Source organism: Phyllostomus hastatus, unplaced genomic scaffold, assembly GCF_019186645.2.
Source record: "Phyllostomus hastatus isolate PE091 unplaced genomic scaffold, TTU_PhHast_1.1 phas_scaffold_21, whole genome shotgun sequence".
Lineage (NCBI taxonomy): Eukaryota > Metazoa > Chordata > Mammalia > Chiroptera > Phyllostomidae > Phyllostomus > Phyllostomus hastatus.
This window is the reverse complement of record NW_025334017.1, coordinates 23,353,928-23,374,239: the sequence shown is the minus strand read 5'-3', so window position 1 is coordinate 23,374,239 and position 20,312 is coordinate 23,353,928. Positions and strand designations below refer to the sequence as shown.

Here is a 20,312-nt window from a genome sequence, read left to right as displayed (position 1 = left end):
GCACAGAAAGTGGGAAATGATGATAAGGCCCCCACGTGCCATGAGAGAGGTGAGGGCGCTCCAACAATGCCTACCATTTCTCCCAGCTACTGCTCGGGGGTTTAGCTCTCAGACAGAAGTGGGGCTGCCATTCAGCTGCGACCCTGCAGCCCCAGCGAGCTGACTGTCCTTCCTCACTGTCGGTGATGGTGACAAGGCTCGTGGTTCTGCCCTCAGAGAGCAGGAAGAGGGCCAGGGCTGCAGCCGGGGGCACCTGGCCACCGAGGAAGCATGTGCAGGCCAAACGGCCCTGAGCAGCCGGGCCCCGACTACAGCCAGATAGATGCCAGCTGAGCTACAGTCACTGCCAGCCCGAAGGAAGGACATTGGAGCTGGGACAGGAAATCAGCTCAGACCCGAACTCCCACGTTTTCTCCCCCTCGTGCCCCCTCCCCAAGGACCTCATTAAAGCCGCTGCTTTAGAAAAGCCAAGTCTGCATGGGTGTGCATGGGCTCTGCCTCAGTTTCCTCTCTGCCGCAGGCAGATGTTACGTCTGTGCGTGACAGAAGCAGGACGAAACGAAGCCGTATGCCTGCAATGCTGCAGCTTCTTCTCAGCACAGAAACAAAACACCAATTAAATAAGTAGCCTGGGTGCGTCTCCAAGGAGTTCCAAATTTAGTCCTTCAGGAAGAATATTTTATAGCCTCCACTTCAGCGAAAACGGTCTGGTCACCTAATGACACAGCAGGGGGACTGGACACTGGCTGCACAAGTAGACCTCAGGACCTCGGTTACCACTCGATGAGGGAGTGAAACCAACTAAATAAATATCAAAACAAACAAACAAAATACAATAAAACCTCTAACTAGTGGCTCCTACACATGAACACTCTGTACCTCCTTCCCACAGCCCTCAGCAGAAAAACCTAACGTCCAGCAGTCTGAGCCCGAAGAAACCCCAAACATGTTCTATTGAAATGAGTGCTGCTCCCCCTGGTTCACAGGTCTCCTTTTAAAATTATTGTCTTTGAAATAATGTGGCTCTGGAGAGGGTTAAAGGTGGCATGGTGGCCTGTTGGCAGACGTGTCCTGCTGAGCGTGTTGGCAGCCACACTCTGGCACGCTGGGCTCACAGCACACCCCGCAGGGTGCCCAGGGAGCCGGCTTTCATTAACCTGCATCCCGGCAGAGCCCTCCCGCGGTCCGCTGCTGCCGACAGCAAGACCCGCCACCACCCGGCCCAGGAAATGGACAAAGGCACACAGCCACAGGGGCAGCCCCAAGTGACTCCAATCAGAGCCACCCTGAGAAGTGGCTAGAAAGGCAAAACAACAACTAATGACACTGCTGATCATTACACTCATTTTCTCTCCCGGGGAATGTCTAACAAATCCACAAAAGGAACCATCACTGACGCTGATTCCTAGTGCTTGTCCAAGACCACCAGCTCAGATGGAGTGGTGGGGTGGAGGGGGAGGTGGCTCTGGGGGGCGGGGCCTCAGTGACAGGGGGATCCCTCTGCAAAGCCAAGCCGGGCCTGGGAGACTATCTCCTCTGCTGCTGGTAAGCTGCAGCGCCCTCTTGTGTCCCTATGAGTTCGAGGTTTCAAAGGCCAGGTTCTTGCTTTCCATCCCAGCCCAATACAATTCCCGTGGCAATTTTTGTCCTGACATCACAATCTCAGAATAATCTGAAAACCACAACCTTTGGACTGGTCAGCATGCACTAAATAGGGATGCAAGCTACAGTGAATTTCTCCTGTGTGATTCTTTGATTTCCATAGAGCTCTGCCCCCATTCTAAAGTACGAGACACAAAAGGCAGGCAGGAACGGAGCTCAAGATGTGCTCGAATGTTTGACGGGGAGCCTGCGAAGTATGGAAGTCTTTTAGAGGCTTAAATGCTGCTGCTGGAACTCCCACTCTGCAGGCTTGTACGGTCTTTCCTTTCTGAACACTAACTACTTATTCACAATTATGATAGCATACCTTAAGTAGAACCCGGCCTAATCCTAAAACGGATAGTTATAATAGCGAACACAAGTGCTTACTATGTATCAGGCGCTTAAGTGTTTTATGTGCATTCACTCATCAGCCCTCACGGCAATCCTGGGAAGTCGGTACTCTGGTGGTCCCCATTTTACCAGTGAGGACTGCCACTGAAGTAGCAGGTGACCTTCCCAGGGTCACACAACTCTACTTGGCTGAGGGAGGCTACCGACGGCACGCTCTTGACCATCATGTAAATCCCATTTAAACAAATGGGAAAATAAAATAAAATTTCTCAATAACAAAAACTCAAGCCTGTGTGGAGGGTGAATATAGTTAACGTGGTAAAGCTGACTCATTAAAACTCCAGTCCTGCAGAAGTCGAAGGTCTCTGGAAGCTTTGGGTGTTAGCTGCAGCAAGTTATGGGGGTAACTGGTACCCCACCCCTGACGCTTTCCTCTTGTTCTGAGGAGGGACAGCGAGCCGTGAGCAGAATCAAATGCTGGGCAAGAAACTGGTGGGCTGCCTCGTCTCCTCTCTCGGGGAAGCTGAGTAAGACCCTCGACATGAGGGAGGATGGAAATTGTGATGTCACCGAAAACCGGTTTATTTATTGGTGTGACATTGATCATGTGCATCTACTGAACGAGTCTCCTTGCTGGCACGTACGTTATTGTCACATGCACAGCAAGAGTTTCTTCTTAACCTCATATCTTACTGCTGGGTGTGCCAGGATATTTATTACATTTCTCCCAAGGCAAAGGAAAGAGCCGGTGCCCAGGAAGAACAAACATTTGCTTACAGTGTTTTCAAAGACAGGGTTTAAAGGGAAGGAGAAGACTATGAACTGCCCGTGCCCATAAAAACTCCCCAGGCTGGCCCTGAACCACAGGGGCGTGGGCTGGGCTGGGCTGTGTGTTTTTCTTGGTCAAACACCCCCTCCCGCTCCTGGTGGGAGGGTGGGTCACTCTGCTGATGCCAGTGGAGTGCCCCAGTGGGAGAGATACCTCGCTTCATCCCTTCTTCTTTTATCTGCTTGGAAGGTGTTGGGCCAAACTCCTCTTCCAAGGGCCTGAACATCCGTTTAACCAGGACACTGCTGCTAGAAAAGATGAGCAGAAAGCATTACGGAAAGCAGACAGGGCAGTAGAAGAAAGGTTCGTGCATGTTCAGTTCCTGCCTTTTTCCTTTGCTTGCATATCCCTAGTTTTCCACCACTGGGCCCGCTCATCAGCCTCCTTCTGCCCCCTTGCAGGTCCCCAGCCATCCCTCTTTGAAGCAGAACGCACGCACCACTACCCTCACAGCATGGATGGAAGACATGCTTCCCACTGCTGACTGTGGATCCACCAAGGTGAGACCTCTGGGTTTCAGTCACTCTCTCCCGCCCCTAAGCCCTCGTCCTGCTGAGAAGGTCGGGCTGGGGAGCAGCAGGATGAGCCCTGCTGTCTGCGTGGCCTCCGAGCCACACAGCCCCCTCCAAACTAGCCAGGGCCCGGGGTCCTGTACTTGCCAGCCCCAGGGGCACAGAGAGGACCTGTGGAAATGGTGCAGGCCAGCCTCACTGAGCCTCAGTTATGAGGCTGCCCCGACTTCCTGCTGCTCCACGAGTCCATCTGGTTGGAGCAGATGACAGTGCAGTGGAGGAGGTTCCCCAGAGACCCAGACCTCCGCTGCCAAGCTCTCCCTTCCTTCCCCTTGGGAGAGAGCTCGGTCCCCTTTTCTGAGAGTTCGTGGCATGGCTGCTCAGCATGTCTCCAGCTGGGCCAGTTCTGACAGTTCTGCATTTCCTACCAAAGTTCCTGTTCTTTCTGGGCACTCTAAGGAATGGAAGGACTGTTCAAAAGGAACAGGAATTGGAAACACGGACTGTCTTTGAGAGGCGTCAGTGTTAGGCGTCAGTGTCTTTGATGCTCAGTGTTAGGGGCTCTGTGCACCAGCCAGGCAAAGTGCCAACCCTACTGCCTTTCAGTGATGGTCCAACTAGGCTCAGGGGCCGAGTGCCTCATGCACGGTGACGCAGCTAATGAGTGAAAAGGGCAGTTCAGAGAACCCAGCTTGGAGGGACAGCCTCATGCTGAAGGTACTCAAGAAGTCTGAGAAGACGAGGGAGGGTAAAAGAAGTGACAGTGAGAGTCCACATTCTCTTATTTTATTCCCTAGTAAGTCAAACTATGGAAAGAGCTAGAAGGAGAACTCAAACCCAGTTCCCAAGTGATGGTGGTAGTAAGTTTTTAGGGCACTCTTCCCTCTGTCTTCACCTCGCTACTTTATCATAAAAGCAGGTTATGCTCTTCTGCCGTGTCCTGGAACCGGAGTGGCCACGGCCTCAGGAGCGGTGACCAGCAGGCTAACGATCGGTGAGGAGCCCGAAGCCCCGCCAGACCGTGCGACATCTCTCCCTCACGCCGCGAGGGCTCCTACACCCGTGGCTTTCTTTTTCTCGCCAAGTGAGATTTACTCGTATTTTTCTAGTCCTGTTGACTTTTGATAGCACCCTGTTCTGAGCCATGAAAAACTTTGCCATTAAAATAACATCTTGGATAGACCACTTTTCTCTTGAGAGTTCAAAACTGCTTTTTCACACTTTCAATTCTATACGCCCAGCAGGGAGTCAATGAGTGTGTGTGGTCTGAATTCAATGGTCACATTTATTTTCAAAACAAGGCCAGAAAGGAGGGGCAGATATGGCTGCCCCACTGGAAGGATGCAAAGAGCCTGAATTTCAGCTCTCCTGCCGCTCGCCTGCGCCACAAAAGGACTCGAGGACAAGGGAGAAAGGTGCTTTCTCTGATGTCAAGCTCCCCCCTACGGGCACATGTGTGATAAGACACAACTCCAGGGCTAGCAGCACTTGAAGCCATTACTAAGAGGAAGCGAATCCTTGAACTGTAAACAAAGGGCTGCTAAGTGTCACCAGAAAAAACAAAATCCTGGTTTCACAGTTGAGGAAACCAAAGCTCTGGGGTCAAGGAGCCGGCCCAAGGCTTCACATTAGTAAGCCGCAGCCCGGGCGCGGGACACGGGCTTCCTGAGCTCAGAGTCCGCATTCTTCCCATGATGCCACCTTGTCCCTTGTAAAATAAGTGAATAACAGATCAGAACTGGCAATGCTAATCATCTGGTCATTACCCATGTGCCAAGATAAAAAGAACAACGTAATTACGTATTCAGAAAATTTAGAGCTCAGAATTGAGAGGGCAGATCCTGGAGAAGGTTCTGCTTCTCCTCAGCCGGGGAAGGGTTTGACTACTTTGAGAACCCCTAGCCTTCAGGACAGAAGGGGCACACTGCTTTCTGCAAAGGGTGTGTCGGTAAGCACTTGGGCTTTCTAGGCTCCAGGGTGTCGGCTGCAAGCACTGCACTCTGCTGGGGCAGCACGAGTGCGGCCATAGACAAGACATGAAGGGATGAACACGGCTGTGTTCCAGTGAAATTTTATATAATTTTCACATGTTAAACAACATTCCTTTGGATTTTTTCAACCATTTAAAAACCTTGGTAAACAGCCCTGGTTGGTAAACAGCTCAGTGGTTGAGTGCTGGCCTGCGAACCAAAGGGTCGCAGGTTTGATTCTCAGTCAGGGCACATGCCTGGGTTTCGGGCCAGGTCCCCAGTAGGGGGCGTGTGAGAGGCAACCACACATTGCTGTTTCTACCTCTCTGCCTCCCTTCCCCTTTCTAAAAATAAATAAAATAAAATAAAAATGTTGGTGAACAATACAGAAACAAGTGGTGGGCCTAACTGTGTCCTTAGGGTATACTTTGCCCACCTCTGCTTCAGGAAATGACCCAGCAATATCTCCCATACTTACTTCATGTTGAAATGTTTTATGAGTAAATATATTAATTATATAAGAACAGGGAAGCCCTGGTTTGACTATAGTTTGAAAAAAATTGACCTAGAGATTTTTAGTTACACACATGTAATGCAAACCACTATCTTAGGTACAGTTTAGGTAACGTAATGTAGATGTTGAAAAATGAATATCGTTGTAGGCTGTTCTAAGAAAAAAAGAAAACAGCATTCCGGTCATACGAAGAACTAGAGCCAATGACTCGAAGTCGAAAGAAGCTAGACAAACCACCTTTCTGAGGGCCAGAATCATCCAACACCAATGATCTACCTCACACCCAGTGAGCATATTCAGAACAGTACTATCACTGAGAATATTCAGGTGGAAGCTGGCTGCTCAAGGATATGGCAGAAGATGTTACATTACTTAAGAGAGAGGGCCAGTGAAATGACCTTGAAGGGTCCTTCTTGGTTCTAAAATTTCAGGAGCCCATAACACGAGTTGTGGATGGCAAACAGGAGGCCGGGTCCTGACACACAGCACCCTGGGAGCCTCTGGCGACCCCAAGTCCATTCTCTCTTACCTACAATCCTATGGACACTGAAAAGGTAGGTTCTCGCCTTCCCGTTCCCACGGAACCAGCCTCACCAGTGGCCCACCCGGCTCACTTCCCGGAGCCAGGGCTCAGGAGGCACGCGCAGGCGGTCCAGGTGACACCGAGAGCAGGCAGGCTGCCTCCTTGGCTCTTGCCTCAAGCTCAGTTTGATTTTGTGTTGAGGCCGAAAAAACTGATTTTGGTAATGGGGTGATCGGTAAAAAGGTGCAATGAAAGAGATGTGTCATTTAGAAAAACAGCTAGTTATTCAAAGATAGATGGGGGGAAGGAGAGAACGGGGAAAGAGAGATTTGGAAGGAAAGTGGTATCCCCTCAACCTTCCTCCGAGTGCCCAGAATCTAACATCTCTCAGCTTGGAGTCCGTCCCCCACCCGCAGTTACCCTCTGTGTGAAGAGCTATTTCTACCGACATGCGCTGACTTTGGGTGTGTAAGTGAAAGAAGGAGTGTCTTACCCTTCTCGTTCGTCATCCGCGTTGTAGTACACCTGTGGGACAAGACACAAGGCTTACTGCAGGTCGGAGGCAGAAATGGAAACACAGTACATGAGGCACAGACTTTCCCAAAGCTTTACACTATCTCGTAAAGAAAGACAAATCTGTTTACTGATGTTGTTTATGTGTCTGTCAAAGGAAATGCACATTTAACCTCCTATTCTCCATGGGGTTAATTCTTACACATTAATGAAATAAAACTGGAAATCTCAGTATTTCCTGCTCAAGTCCGTCTGATCAGATTACCTCTGGATCTAAGCCAAATCTTGCTTTGGACAGTAAGAAAATATTTTCCTAGGATCTGAAAATTATTGTTCAGAAGGGCTGTAGAGCAGGGCCTGTGAGTGAGCAATGCCACCGAGCCCACAGGTGAGCTCATTCCGGGCACTGTGCTTAGGCGATGGAAGGGGAGCAAGGAGGAGGGCCCGGTAGCCAGGCAGCAGCAACCCCAGGCCTCTGTGTATTCCTCGGAGGGGCCCGAACCCCTGGCATCCTGCAACCTCAGAAATTTAGGAGTCAGCTGTCTCCAAGCTAGGAAAGGCCATGTAGCTCTTAAAGGTATTTGTGGCCAGAGGAAGATCTTCAGGAAAAGATGCGTTTAGGTGGTCAGCATGGTGGTAAGCACACTCAGAACTAGAGCAATTATGAAGCATCCTTATTATTTCATGAAGCAATAGGAAAACTCCAGCGGGGATCTGCTAGGTACACAGGTTCCCTTGACCCAATTCTTCATAAAGGTCAGTTGTAGACCTTTCGTGAGCTGTATCTGTGGGCTCCAGGTCCATTTTCGTTTGGGTGAAGAACAGTGCCCAAGGTACTGTCAGACGCTTACATATTAACTTCAAAAGTCACCTCTAGTTCTAGTGCATTTTGTCATTGTCCCTGCCCCAGTTCCCTGGGAGAGACACAGCTGTGCCTGGACAGACACCCTGCCGACAGACTTTCTCCTGGGACCCTGCCAAGCCTGGACTTAGTTGTACCGCAGAGCCGGTTACCTGTAACTCCTGGGGAAGAGTCATTCCAGTCATTAGCTCAGATTTCCATGAGGAACGTTCCCCTCTTAAATTTGTTTCTGCCCATTGTTGTAGTGTACATTTTGTTTCTTCTCAAACAGAAAATGATGACAGTAAGACATCCCCCAACCCCAATTCCAATTTTCAGTGGGACATCCGAGAATCTGTCATTGTGATGCACTGAAAATGGGACTGTCCATCTAGACGCAAGTGGGATGACCCACGTTAAATAGGGGAGCCTGGGCCACGGCCCTGGCTACACACCTGGGTTTTTCGTGAAAAGGTCCTGATGCTGGCCTGTGTCTGGCTGGATTCTTTACATGTGGCTAATGCACCCGCTCACCTGGCTCCAAGGCAGGGTGGTGGGCAGCTCTTTGCAAAGTTGGCTGGTGACTCAGACACGGTGCTTGCACAGTGGGTTCGTTCCCTCGTTTTAGTTTTTGATAACCATCTGGTAAATATTCTAGTTCACGTGCAAATCAGTGAGATCTCAGGGGGGGAGGGTACAAGTGGGCTGAGAGGGAAAATCCTCTCTCTCCAATCCACATCCTTGGCCGACTAGGAATCGCTGTACCATGGCCAAGGTGCCTGTAAGTGTCGCTCAGGAGCCTCACTGACTGAACTAGAGGGCTCCTTGCCCTGCACTTGGGTGGAGCTGCGACATGACTGGTTCTAACAAAGCACATACCTGTGGTGGTTACTGAGCTCACACTATCGCTTGCCTCTTTCCCCCACCCCCGCCCCTCCCACCCCCCATGGCTGAATTGGCCCATCCTTTACCTGCCACTGCTGGCTCTTGTTTAGCATGCCAACATCTGCCCACTCCCGCCCCATGCCTCCTTCTCACCCTATGGCACTGCCATCTCCCCTCCTGCTTCTGGACCCATCTCCCAGGCTTCTAGTTCTTCTACGAAAAGGCATCCTTGAAAGGCTTGACCAGCCACACTAGGTACTTCTTTCCTTGGTCCAGCAAGTGACCGGACCACAGAACAGTCACGCATGGTGCCAGGGCCCAGCTGAGGGGCCCCTTGGTTGCCCAGAGCTCAGGCAGGCTCCCTCCCTGACCCTGTAACCCTGATTCCAAGGACACAGGGACAGCCTGAGGGCTCTGCCAGGGTTAGCCCCTGACAGCAGGACCCAACTTCACTTATGGCACGGGGACGCGGTTTGCCATCACTGAAATCAACAAACGGTAAAGAGCTCTCCTTCCCTTTGGATTCAGCCACAGGCTAGGGGCCCAGCTCAGGACGCAGAGGTGGCAAATAAGGGCAGAAGACTGACCCTCATGGGAAGCCAACTTGGGTCACTTTTTCTGTTAAGAGTTATTTATTGCTTTTTACAGTTCAGAAAAATGTTGCCAAGAGAATAGGTCAGGCTGTCAGCTTTGACATGACGCTGAAACCAGAATCATGACAGCAGACAATACAACCATTTTAACTCAATGATCCTTTCCTCCAGTAGCTGGGGAAACCTAACTCCATAAGAGCCCATGCAGCAGGGACTGTAGATACGTAAGTCACCACCATGTTCTCGAGAATTAAAAAATAAAATAAAAGTTAGTGCTGGCCTGCCTGTCTTGATAAATCATCACATTCTTCCTTTCCCTTCTGCGTCCCTGTTCCTATCAAACAAATACGACAAGATGGGAATGTCAAGTTAGTTTTTAGTGGAATGTGCCCTAAGAGAAAGCTGCGGGTGTTTTGTTACCGTGCTGTGTGAGGCTGCTTTGTCTCACACATATCAAAAACAACACGAAGGGACAAAATATTTTCAAAAGGAGAAAGCGACACCAATCATGGTCTCTCCTCCCAGACTGAGGCCAATTCCAGCGAGCGTCTACACTCTCAGAATGGAGGAAAGACGCGAGTGTGTCAGCGTGCCCCTATTTCTCAGAACAGAACGTTCTCCAAAGGACTTTGGGATTAAAGAAAACTACCCAATGCGAGCTTCACTAAAGCTCCGTCGGTGTAGTGAGGACAGTTCCAGCAAATACTAGGAAAGTCATTATTATTTTCTTTTTCCCCCACACATCTTGCATTTATTGCATAAAATAAACAATACAAAGGATGCTGCAGAAAGAAAAAAATTGTCCATATGTTGTAACCCTACCATCAAGGGTTATGACTGTCCTTGTTCCCTTCAAGTTCAGCCCCACATTTGGAATCACTGTGTAGAACAAACAGGTATTCTCCTTTTCTTCACTAAACATTGTCATAACTAGCTCCCATTTTGCTACGTGGTTTCTGTCACTATAACTTCATTGACCACAGAATAGTCTATCAACTTGAGCTACCATAATGAGTTCATTGTTAGACATTTGTTATTTTACTATCAGTTCTTTCATTTCACTTGCAGATATATCTAGAAGACAGAAATTGTTTTTCAAAGAGCTTGTCTACAATATCATTTTTAGTGTAAAATGGTTTAGCTATTTAATGGGATCTGTTTAATTTACTAAAGGGAAATTTGTTGATGAGGTTTTATTTAATCACAGAATTTTTCTCGTGAAACTTTATGAAACTACAGGCAGTTCAATTTCCCACCATTAGGTGGAGCTCTATTGCATCAGGCTAATCCCACGTGAGGAGGCTAATAAAACTTCGTACAGGTTATCAGCCTTCTAACGTTTCTTCCTCTTTCGTAGCTTTGTCAACACTCCACTAATTTCAGCTCCTCCTCTTCTTCCCCTTAGTAAGTTGGTTTCCCCTCCTGAGACATTCCTTTGTATAAAAATCCATTTTCAGTAGGGAATGACTCTGCCGAGTGCACGGAACGCTGGTTTCATTTTTAAGGTCAACACTGTCTGAAGCGATTCTGTTAAGGCCCTCCCAGCCCCAGGAACGGACGGCAGGAAGACGTCAGCAGGCAGCCCATACCTGTCCTGTCCTCTGCAGGTTTGCGAAGTGCACGTCGGGTATGAAGAGGACTGGCTGCGAGTGCAGGTCAGGCATTGTTTTGAAGTAGGTGATGTCACTCTTCTTTTGTAAAGGTATTGCTGCCAGCTTCCCTTCAGAGGCTGGACGTGACCAAAAACCCAAAAATGAGAGTGTTATTCAGGACTAAGAACTCTCGAATGAAAGCTCTAGTCTCAGCTAACCTTCATGACCTTCTCCCACGAAGCTTTCCAAATGCCAAAATGTGAACACACTTGAAAGACCCCCCTTTCCCGCTGCCAAACCAACAGGAAGAACTTGGACTTCCAGTGAGCACTCTCGAGGCAGAGCGCTGGGCCCCTCAGGCCCTCCTGGCCCTCTCTGTGTCCTAGATTTCTTTTTGTTTTTAAATTTTTATTGAACTTACTAGGGTGACATTGGTTAATAAAATTATATGGGTCTCAGGTGTACAATTCCATAACACATCATCCGGATATTGTAATGTGTGTTCACCACCCGAAGTTGAGTCTCCTTCCATCACCATTTATTGCCCCTTCCCCCTCTTCCATCACTCCCACGCCCCTTCCCTCTGGTGAGCTCCACACTGTTGTCTGTGTCTGTCAGTGCTGTGTTCGTTTAATCCCTTCACCTTTTCCACACAGCCCCCGTGTCTGTGCCCTAGATTTCTTGTCTGTAGATTTCTTGTCTGTAGAAGGATATCATAGTGTTGGTCTCTATGATATTACAAAGTCCCTCCTAGTGCAAACACTCTGTGATCATTGACTGTATTTGCTTTTCACTGGGACAATTTACTGCGTCTCCACTGCTAGGGAAAAGCAAGCAGTCCCTTGCAAGTCTGCAGTCTCACCTGCAACCCACTGCTTCCCACCTGTTCCCTAGCAGGCCCAGGGCAGCCTACCCCTTCTCAGCGACACTCACAGTTGTTGCACTGGGTTTGGGAGGCCTGGCCTTTTCCCTTCTTCCTGTTCTGCTTCCTCTCTTCATCTCGGATCTTTCTTTCTGCTCCCTGATGGGGAAAAACAAATACAGACAATGCTAGGTACGTCATCCACACACAAACCACAGAGACAGGAGGCAAAACGAGGGGAGAAGGCGAGGGGGCAGCCCCGCTGCCACCACTCCAGTGAGGGCGGGCTCGGTTCTAAGGCTGAGTGTGATCTCACTTCTCCCAGATTTCTCCTTTTTGGTATCTTGACTATTTCGACAACTTCAATTTTGAAACCATATATAAGCCCAGACCCAGCTCCTGATGCCAGTGAAGCCAGTTCAGTAACATTAGTGATTATAATACATGTCCTAAGATGAAGCCTTGGACCGTTATCGTCACTCCTAGGCATGGAGAGGGCATTCAAGTTGAGTGTGAATTCCCTGTAACACTTTTCATTTGCTCATTGTGATGGAACTTGCTATAATCATTGCAGTAATGGGAATGATGGAGGGCACAGGAATGCAACAGGATGTAAGATCCCCTTTGGATCTACAGCGTGATTCTGTGTTTTGTTTTCATATGTTCGTGGGGTCTTGGAGACAGTGCTTGTTCAACCAAACAGAAAAGAGTTTGGTCCATTCCCCTCCTTTTTTGCTCCTCTGTTGCTTGTGATCTGGTTTTTTCATTGGCTTCTCTTGCACATCCCATCCTGCCTAACCAGTTTCCCATCAGCTTTTATCGCTTTCCTCCTTGGCCTTGGAGGATTCCCTGATGACTCTCCCTCTCTTCGGTCACTCTTCTACACCAGCGTTGCTGCCTGTTCCTTCTCACCCCACAGATACAGACGTTCCGACAGTTTCCTCTCCTTCCTCTCTCTCCATTCAAATGGGTGTGAAATACGGGCTAAAGGCTCCTATAATTCATTTTCTGTTGTATCCATGTATGGAATTTTTCTATGTATTCACAGCTCTGTATAATTAATATAAATAGAAATGTGAAACTTTGATCTACCTATAACAGTTATAACTCACCCAAGACATACCCCACGGTTTGTCAAGCAATTTTATTGCTAAATTCATGTTTTATTTTGTACTATTTCTAGCAGGAAAGGTCTGGAATTCATCTGTTTCAAAATGTCTATATGTTCAATATAGATTTTTAGGGAATAAAGTCACTGACTAATTATTTTACAGACATTAACATAAAAGATGAACGTAAAACATAGGGGAGAGCTCCACAGAGCCTAGTCCCGGCTCTGGGGCTCTACACGAGACTTCCTGCCCGGAAGGGCCAGCTGTGAGCTTGGAAAACGGATCTGACAGCGTCCAAACACGCTTGGCTGAGCCGCAGTTCCTGTCTCTACAGTACAGCGTCGACTCCCCGACGGCCCAGGGAAGCTTTGACACGCTCAGTTTAGATGGAGAAAGCTTCCTTGGCCATGTCCTTCCAAGAATTCCTTTTCTTCCTTCGATTTGTTATGACCCAAAACTTTTGAAAACATTCTTTCCACGATTATTAAAATGTAAAAAAGTCTAGTTCTTCCAGAAGAGCATAATTTGTATAATTAGGTACTAATACCAAACTTATCATTTGAAAAAATCTCCCCCACCTAAATGTTCATATGGAGTACTGAATTTAAAAAACATGCCTGAAGATTCCCTGATCATATTGTGGTCACTTTTCCACCTCTTGAGGGATAATGGCTGTCCTTGGTTTTTATTTGACATATATTGTGTCTCTTAAATTTATTTTTTAAATGTGCTTTAATCCACTTAAAGTTGGCCAAGGTACCAGGAAGGGTTTTAAGGTTTTCCATAATCTTTCCACAGACATTGCCTCCAAGATCATTCCAAACAAAAATTAAAAATGAGAAAAAAATTTTAAAAATCTCATTCAAAACAAGAATTAATAAAGAGGAAAAAATCTATTTTAAAAAAAGAATGTGGCTTTATTTTTCAAGTTTTGCAAAAGACACAGTTACTGTTTGCACTGATACAATCCTTGTTTTGTTTTTTCATTCCCATCCTCCCACCCTCTTCCTCCTTGCAGAACCACAGCTTGTTCTCTGTGGGTCTGTTTCTGTTTGTTTTCTTTACTTATTTTTTTTAGAGTCCACGTATAAGTGAGATCATGCAGTGTTACTCTTTCTCTGTCCAACGTATTGCACTTACCACGATGTTCTCCAGGTCCATCCTCATGTTGCAAATGGTAAGATTTTATTCTTTTTTTATAGCCAACTAGTATTCCATTGTATACAAAGTGGAGCAACAGTAGGTTTACAGTTGTGAGTAGGCAAACCAGTTTATTCTTGTATTATTATTAATTATTGTATTAGTTTGCATACGAACAACTGTAAACCTACTTTTGCCCTACCCTATCTATGTACCGCATCTTCTTTATCACTTCGTCTGTTGATAGACATCTAGGTTGCTTCCATAGCTTGGTTATTGATAATACTGCAGTGAACATAGAGGTGCACATATGTTTTCAAATTAGTATTTCTTTTCTTTCTGTGGGTAAATCCACGGAAGTGGAATCGCTGGATTGTATGGCATCTCTATATTTAATTTTCTGTGGAACCTCCATACTGTGTCTCATAGTGGCTGCACCAACTTACAGTCCCACCAACGGTGCACAAGGGTTCCCTTTTCTTCACGCCCTCCACAGCACTAATGTGTTGATTTGTTAACGATAGCCATTCTGACAGTCTGTTTTAAGCTGAAAGGCATTTAAGTTAGAATATATTCTGTGAGGATTTCATTTTTACTCCCTGCTCCATTCTTTATGTTACTGATACCATATTTTTAAAAAGATTTTCTTTATTTATTTTTAGAGAGAGGGGAGGGGAGGGAGAAAGAGAGGGAGAGAACATTGATGCCTCTCGCACACGCCCCAACTGGGGACTGAACCCCCAACCCAGGCATGTGCCCTGACTGGGAATCAAACCGCAACCTTCCACCTTGTGGGATGATGCCCAAACAGCTGAACCACACTGGTCAGGGCAACACTATATTTTAGGTCTTTTGTGTAGTGGATCTTTTAACTACTCATTGTAGTTTAATTTGAATGTGATACTTGTCTCTTTTAACCTTTGTAGTAGCTTTTTAATTGTCTCACTGGCTGTATTTATTCAATTCTTGTTTTTCATGAAAGATAATGGAAGTAATTAAATATAGATATAAAGATTCAGACACAGGTATTAAGTATAGGTAGACAGACCCTACACTTAGACAGATATAGACAGATCCTGAATTTTTCATGCATAAGTAGATGTATGGTATTTCAATAGAAGGATCATACCAAAAGCAAAGTAGAGACAGCCTTCTCATCCTCTGCAGTCTCACAGGCACCTTAACTAGAAATCAAGGTGGAGAACTGCAACTAGTACAGGATTCCGTCTAACACTCTGGACTGTGATTAAGGAACTTACAGTTTTAAAATGAAAGATCTCTTAACTATTTTGCTTTAGATAATTCAAATTCATCACTTACATTTACACAACCATTTGGAAAGTACTAACATTGAACTTTCTCTCTTTAATCTTCCAGGAGTGAATTTTGCCTGGTTTTTAAAATCAGAGCTGCAAATATGATGATAGATTACTGCAAAAGATTTTATATTCAGTTAATTAGAAATGTTAATAGTGGTGAAGGATAAAATACCCTGTTTGCACCATAAGATTTCTTCCTTTCTTCCTAAATGTCTGACCCTCAGTATCAGGATATATAAACTAAAAACTACCCACCAGAAACTCCACATCACTAGCAACTTGCAACAAATGACAACATTTCCCAACATCCTGCTATCATTTTCTTCTAGTTAGCACTGGTATGTATTAGACTGATATTTAAAATAGGAGCTATAGCACCCTGGCTGGTGCATGTGTGGCTCAGTGGATTGAGCGCTGCCCTGCAAATCAAAGGGTTACAGGTTCAATTCCTAGTCAGGGCACATGCCTGGGTTGTGGGCCAGGTCCCCTGTAAGGGGCACATGAGAGACAACCACACATGGATGTTTCTCTCCCTTTCTTCTATGTCCCTTCCCTTCTCTAAAAATAAATAAATAAATAATTTTAAAAATAAAAAGTTAAATTAAATAGGAGCTATAGGAAACACCATGCATTTTCTGATTGACAAAGCGTGTGCTAATATGATTCTTTCCAGTCCTTACGCGCGTGCACAAGCACACATGCATAAATAAGCCGTTCTCTCGGCCATCTCTTCCCTCGCTGCGGATCACCCTCTTTTGACTTTTGAAAACAGATGATCCGAATAAACCCACACAATGCTCTTTTCCACCCTCTCCCTTTTACCGGACATGCTTTTAAACATATTTTCAAACAAGAAGCATCATTGATCATTTCATTTACTCTCTTAGTTTCTTATAGTCCTTATTCTAGGGCATACACAAACAATAATACAATACTTCCTATTCATTCTGCATTTTAACTCTGATTTTTAGAGTTATTACAACAACACTGCAGAAAAAAATAATTATACCAGTATCCCATAAGCACTCACTATGGGAATAAAGGTAATCAGATTGCCCAGTGCTTTGGGCCCATCCTTCCCCCTTCCTCCTTGCCTCTAATTTTACTCCTCACTTGCAAAAGGAAGGTTTAGGGAGGGGGACTCCAGGATCAAAGAAGGCAACTCAAATTGTTTAAATGCTCTTCCAGTTGTACTTTTAAAATTCCATGCTGTACCTCAATTTAAAATGTTCTGTTAATGTTTAATGTGCTGATTTAAAGATGTAACTGCATTCTTTTTTTTTGCGTTGAAAGTTGACCTTGGCTCTTTGTTGAGGTTTTTGAATCGTCACTTGCCATTTTGGTATTTTATATATATAAAGTGACCAATTCACAGGAGTTGTTTGCATGCAGCTCCTCTCATTGTCACTGGGGGCCTCTGGGCTCCTTACCCGGGCTCACTGGCCCACCGATTTCTCACCTACACAGCCACTGCCCGTTGGCTGAACCGCTCTCTGTCTCAGGAGGCTCTGTCCCTGGGGGCGTGCATTCTGCTGCCCTGGTAGCTGGCGGATGGGCACTAGCTGAAACTGTCACGGCCTGAAAGGCTAGTCGACATTCTAATGTTACCACTAGATTTCAGTATCTGCCACTATGTTGCGTGTCCATAAACTCAGTGCAGTTCTAGTTCAGGTATTTTCTTCTCTCTTCTTGTGGCCATCTCTGCTGTCTGTTCACAGAACCCACCTCTCCCTACAATCTGTCACTCTTACAGCAGCCCTCTCAGAGGTCGTAATGGCACAGTAGACCTCCCACAGCCCGCCTCACTCTCCAGTGAGCACCATGGGTAAACTTTGGAGGTGTCTTGCTCTTCGACAGTCAAGTGGCCCCTTTGCTTTCCCTGAAGAGGCTGATAACACACAAGTCTTGAAATGGTTGGTGCTCAGTCCCCCTTAAGTCTTGAAATGGCTGGGATTCAGATCTCGTGTCACATAATCATGGGATTTTAAGCTCAACTATCCTAACTGCTTTGTCTCTTAGGGCCAGACCGGAGAGGTTCAAACACTGTACCTCCTCCGGGGTGCACGTTTACTAATGCACTTATTTTATAGGTGCCATTTCCATTCCAAAAACCTCTAAACGAGACTACATTTAACCCACAGAGTAACAAAGGTTACATTGATTGTTCTGGGACAGGACCTATACCCAGTACAAACTATTAATCTATTAGTTCAGTTACCTAAGTGAATCAGACTCAGCACAGTACCATGTCAGTTAGGCATTAAGTTAGTCATAAAAATGATTGACAAAAAAAATACAGTTGACTGATGACTCCCTAGATAGGAATTGAGAATGAAAGATTACCACTCCGCCGTGATTGATAAGGTGATTATTTTGACACCACTAGGCAAGAGAAGGTGACAAGGGGGAAAGTTCATTAATAGTGATATCTAATAACAAAGATACCTTTATGACAAACTGTCATCTTTACTCACTTTGTCGCAGAAGACCTTGATCTGGCAATAAGCTCTATGAATGGGTTTATTACTACGATTATTATAACTGTATGTATCAATCTGAATCATCAAAGGAAGTCCTTTCACGCCTTTTTGGGAGGAGAAATCTGTACTCAGGCAGTTCACAGTGATGAAAATCTAAGAGAGGAGAAAGAAAAAAAGGTTCTTAAGTCACCAGGAAAAGAATCAATAAAAAATGCAGAAGCCTTAGGACTAGAAATCAAAATACTAAACTAATCTATAAGGATAATTGAAGAATATTTGGATACTCTGATATGAGAACATTTTGAGCATATATAACAAATTACCTAATTCATGAATATATACAATATTATTTTCATATTTAATCTAAAACAATTAAAATTACCTTTCTTAGAGAACACTGATAAAAGCTTAATTATTTTTCAAACACACACAAGTTAGCTGGGTAAAACACTATTTCCTTAACATATTAAAGCTGTAACTTCTAATAACTATATCAATTTTCTTAATATCTGACTTGTGGGATAAAAAAAACCACACACTAAATAACACCTTCTTCATTATTATATGAAACATAGTTATTTGTTTACATACCTATCTTTCCTACTAAGCTATTAACTATGAGATTTGAGAGCATTTCTTACATTTTGTATTACTGATACCTAACACAGCTCATGGTGGAGAACAGGTGGTCAACAAACATTTGATGAGTGAGCCAAGGAGTTTGTCTTCAGAAAACCCACGGGAGTGAGAGTTAAAGCACCATGTGTTAGCCCCAGCTCTGATACTAACCATCTGAGAGACCTCGGGCAAGTTCCGTGTTGTCCTTGGTTCTCAATTTTCCCTTTAAATCAGAATGTAAACTCTGTTACAGAAGAAGTGGGAAAGTACGAGAGGAGCTGGCAAAGGCAGGGCAGGAAACAGGAGGCAGAAACGCAGTTAAGGCACCAGCATCGTCAGCTGAGTACATGCGCCATCAAGAGGCACAACAGAAATTACATGGATAAAAAAAAGGAAACAAGTAAATTATTAAAGATAATAGCATTGACCAATAGAAGAACTGAAAATAATAATTTTATTATAAAACATTGAGGAGAATAGATGGAGGAATATAAGTGACTAGATTTACCCTCATTTTACCCAGTGGGTAGATGTCGGGATACAATTTAAAGTTGATTTATTGTAAAATAGAGTACAGCGCCTAGATTTACATGGTAACTATGTAAACATTAAGAGTTGTCACTAGAAAAAAACAGGTGTTCTGTATTATATTCCTGGTACTGTTTTCATTTAATGCCATATGTATTATTCTTACTTCACATTAAACTTTAAATCACTCATTGTTTTAAAATTGTATATTTATGCATTCTGAAAGCCATTTCATCAGATGTATTATCAGACCCATGTTTTATCTGGTCCCCTCAAAATTTTCATTCACCTTCAAAGCCTTGACCTGAACAAAGCCTTTCACGTCCCAGCAACACCGCTAAGGGCAAGCCACGGCTACGAGCTGCATTTCCAAAGCCATTCGGATTGTTGATTTAACTACCAGGCCTGACTAATTAATTTCCAGCTCCATGCCTGTAGGCTTTTGGTAGTTTATACACCAGATATCTAATTTTTAGTACTGTGTCTATATCATGATTATTTTTCATTTTATTTGTGAACCTCTCACCTGGCAATAAGAAACATGTTAGCAAGGCACCACACATCAACAGCTGTCAAGGTCAAAAGACAAGTCAAAAAAGAAAACATACTCTCCAAGGGACACTTGACTTCTTTCATTGTTATTCCTGGCGTGGCAATATCTTGGCCAGAACATGGGAACATAACTTTATGTCAGCAAATCAAACGACCTCAAACGACCACTCTGGCGAGCGATGCAACTGTTCACTATTTGGGCCATGAATTTCGTACACCAGCCTTCCAGTTGGTGCTGTAACCTACAGGGGTCTCAACCACACTGGTTATTTTTCCATTTCCTCATAAAGCCTGCCTCGTACTGCAAAAGCCAGAGGAGAAAAGTGTTGTGGTAAATATTTCCTAAGCCACTAGGATTCGCGGCTGGCTCACTGAGTCATCTACACATCACTCACGGTGGGCGTACACTCCACAGGAAACAGCACTAACTGTGGCCTTGTCATCTCCGAGTCTCAACTAAGAGAGCTGGGCTGATGGAATGCATGTATTTACAAAGGCCACTTCAGTAGGACAGGCCCACTGAAATAACAGGTGCTTATTGGCAATACATTACAGTAAATAGACTCAGTCCTCCTCGGAGGAGCTTAAACAATCAGCCACCCAGTAGAGAAAGTTTTTAAAGGTCAAATGAGCTACAACACACTGGACTCAACCGGGAAACACTTAGACTGGGTCCTGTAATAGAGAAAGGTTCTTCGTGGAAGGTCCAATGGGCTCTCTTTGATTCATGGCCTCCTGAGTCTATGAAAAGCAAACAACACGAGAACTGGCCTTCTTTGCTACGTAGTGCTGGCCTCCCAGAGTTACCCTTAGAGGCAGGGGTATATAATAGGGTTGGCACAGCTTTCCTCTTGCCTGGCTGCCTGACCCAATGGCAAAGCACAGTTTCAGACCTGATGGTATCAATCACAGTCTCGCTGTGGTGCACTCAAAA

General features: G+C 45.4%; 1 protein-coding gene across 3 annotated transcripts in view; it reads right to left on the bottom strand.

Moving 5' to 3' along the window:
* Positions 1-20,312, bottom strand: part of GRHL2 (grainyhead like transcription factor 2) — a 137,231-nt gene that overhangs the window by 15,648 nt on the left and 101,271 nt on the right. For 2 of the 3 annotated variants that reach the window (XM_045861109.1, XM_045861111.1), the window contains exons 9-13: positions 17,675-17,833; positions 11,701-11,788; positions 10,765-10,904; positions 6,837-6,868; positions 2,978-3,072 (exon numbers count right to left, since the gene is read on the bottom strand). In XM_045861109.1, the coding sequence (XP_045717065.1) occupies positions 2,978-3,072; positions 6,837-6,868; positions 10,765-10,904; positions 11,701-11,788; positions 17,675-17,833 (514 nt within the window). The remainder of the gene's footprint in view (positions 1-2,977; positions 3,073-6,836; positions 6,869-10,764; positions 10,905-11,700; positions 11,789-17,674; positions 17,834-20,312) is intronic. The other variant, XM_045861110.1, reaches the window with a different exon arrangement.